The 2,837-nt window shown below is 48.0% G+C and overlaps 1 protein-coding gene across 1 annotated transcript; it reads right to left on the bottom strand.

Moving 5' to 3' along the window:
* Window positions 1-1,425: 1,425 nt before the first annotated feature.
* LOC120935707 (ribonuclease H-like) lies at window positions 1,426-1,866 on the bottom strand. Its single transcript, XM_040347764.1, has one exon. It carries the CDS (start codon window positions 1,864-1,866, stop codon window positions 1,426-1,428), a length of 441 nt encoding a protein of 146 aa, XP_040203698.1.
* Window positions 1,867-2,837: the final 971 nt, after the last annotated feature.

Genomic DNA, 2,837 nt, shown 5'->3' with positions numbered 1-2,837 from the left:
GTATCTTACACGGGTGGAAGTCAAACGTGGTTATATGGGTATCAGATGAATTATACCAAAAAATGACCTTCCCATCTTTCTTAGCAATGGCTGCATGCTGTGCCCCAGTCAACCCACACAGACAAAGGATATATAGGATCATGATTTATCTTTATCCGTTTCCTTGGGTGTGGTAACCTTCTTGCAGTGGGAGGTGTGTATCCAGGTGTTCGTCCCTGCAACTTTCACCGATGTAGCTGTTAGTAGGAGGACCTGGAAGGGACCGTCATATCATGGTTCAAGAGGGTGTTTTCGCACAAATTTCTTTATCAGAACCCAATCACCGGGGACCAGCTTGTGTGTTCCTGTATCTAACTCAGGATCTGGAATGGAAGAGAAAACCTTTGCATGGATACGGGTTAATTCACGAGACAAAGCAGTCACATAATCAGTTAATACATTGGATTGTAACTGTAATTGTTGTGGATAATAACACCCTAATCTTGGGGCTGAACCAAACAGTATTTCATAAGGTGATAAACCATGGCTCTCTTTAGGAGTGTATCTCACACTGAACAGGGCAATGGGTAGACTGTCTGGCCAGCTCATCCCTGTCTCCTGAGACATTTTCAACATTCGGGATTTTATTGTGCCATTCAATCTCTCTACCTTCCCACTGCTCTGAGGGTGATACGGGGTGTGGAAAGCTAGTGTGACCCCTAGGGCTGTCCATATTTCTTTGGTTAACGAGGCCGTGAAAGCCGGCCCCTGATCACTCTCTATGACCTCTGGGACACCATATCTGCACACTATTTCCGTTAGAAGCTTCTTGGCTGTGGTCTTCGCTGTCATGTTGGTCACAGGGAACGCTTCGGGCCAGGAATTGAACATATCAACGATTACTAGAGCGTATTCATACCGGCCACTCTTCGGCATCTGAATATGATCAATCTGTATTCGTTGAAAGGGATATTGAGCTTTAGCTAGATGTTTCATGGGTGTCTTTTCCGTTCTGCCTGGGTTGCACTTGGCACAGATGACGCATGACTTGCAGAAGTTGTTGGTAAGTGGGGTAATTCCTGGGGCCAGGTAGTATTTATTGATCAAAGAATTCATCAAGGTCTTCGACAGGTGAGAAGCACCATGAGCCCACTGCACCACAGCTGGGAACATGGACCGTGGTAAACATGGTCTCTTATTCACTTCCATGAGTCCATCCTTCAATATGGCTCCCTTCTTCGTCCATGTTCCTTTTTCCTCCTCACTTGCTGCCTCTTGCATTTACTTCAAGCGTGCCCAATCCACAGGAGGGTTCTGCAAGATCATGGTGGCTTGTACTGTCTCTTGTGTTGGAATGTTTTGGACGTCCACTCTGCGTACAACTTCTCGCACACCTTTCGCGGCATGTTTTGCTGCAGTGTCCGCCAAGTGATTACCTTGTGCTTCTTAAGTGTTCAGTCTGCCATGTGCCTTTACCTTGAGAACTGACACTTGGGTAGGAAGTAGCAGAGCATCAATCAGGTCCCTGACTGCTGCGCTGTGTTTTATAGGTGTACCCACTGCTGTCAGAAAACCCCTATTCTTCCACAGGACACCATAGTCACAGGCCACTCCAAGAGCGTATCTTGAGTCCGTATAAATGTTAGCCTTCTTCCCTTCCGCCAGCTTGCATGCCATGATTAGGGCCTGAAGTTCTGCTTCTTGTGCGGACTTAGAGGGGGGCAATGCAGAGGCATGGAGGATTGTGTCTCTGGTAGTGACAGCATATCCGGTGTGGTACCTCCCTTCATGATCTGCATATCTTGATCCATCAACATAGATAGTCAGGTCAGGGTCGTCCAGAGGCACTCTGCTAACTGTTGGCAGGTGTGTAGTTTCCATCTTCATGATTTCAAGACAGTCGTGGATCCAATCGACAGGAATAGTACCCGATAGGTCTAAGTCTGTTGTCACAAGATTGGGCCAGTGCTCCTGTGGCGTGTCCTTCTCTCTCTGAGACAAATAGCTTGAAGCTCTTTTCATAGTCTGGTATGCCAAGGGCAGGGGCCGACGACAGGATCTGTTTCAGAATTTCAAAGTTTGTAAGGGCCTCTGGTGGCAGAGTGAAAGGATCAGTCTTTAGAGCATCATAGAGTGGTTGCATTAGCAGAGATGCTTCTGGAATCCATGAACGACAATAAGATATTAGGCCCAGAAAAGCATGGAGAGACTTGTGGCCAACTGGCACTGGAATTGCTTTGATCACAGCTATTCGTTCTTGAGTAAGATGTCTTACGCCTTGTGAGATACAATGTCCAAGGAAGACCACTGTTTGCTTGCACCACTGGATCTTCTGTTTTGACGCTTTACAGCCTTGTTCAGCCAGGTAACAAAGAAGGTCTTCAGAGTGGGTGGCAGCCTCATCTTGGGTATCTGCGCAAAGCAAGAGGTCATCCACATATTCGAGAAGCACAACGTCTGGGTGGAGTTTGATCCACGTGTCCAGAATGAATTTCGTTGCCTTGGAGAATTGGGACGGGGAGTTCTGGGCACCTTGCGGCATTACAGTCCAGGTGTAGCTTTTCCTTTCGTGGACGAAACTGAATAAGAATTGACAACGCGGGTCTAGGGGGACACTGAAGTAGGCGTTCGCTAGGTCCACCACAGTAAAGTACTTGGCCGTGGGTGGTATTCCTGCCAGCAAGGTATGTGGGTTGGGTACGATGGGCGTTTCCAGTATGGTGGCTTCATTCACTGCTCGGAGGTCCTGCACCATGCGATATTTCACCGGTTCTCCTTTCGGGGTTTTCTTCTTGACTGGGAAGAGTGGGGTGTTGCAGGGGCTTGTGCAGGGTATAAGAGCCCCATTCTGGAGGAGG

The sequence above is a fragment of the Rana temporaria genome, chromosome 4, assembly GCF_905171775.1.
Source record: "Rana temporaria chromosome 4, aRanTem1.1, whole genome shotgun sequence".
Lineage (NCBI taxonomy): Eukaryota > Metazoa > Chordata > Amphibia > Anura > Ranidae > Rana > Rana temporaria.
The sequence above is the reverse complement of the archived record's forward strand: the minus strand, read 5'-3'. Positions and strand labels throughout refer to the sequence as shown.

Bases quoted from the DNA above. Each gene is read 5' to 3' on its own strand.
- LOC120935707 (XM_040347764.1), bottom strand. From the start codon at position 1,866: ATGAAGATGGAAACTACACACCTGCCAACAGTTAGCAGAGTGCCTCTG.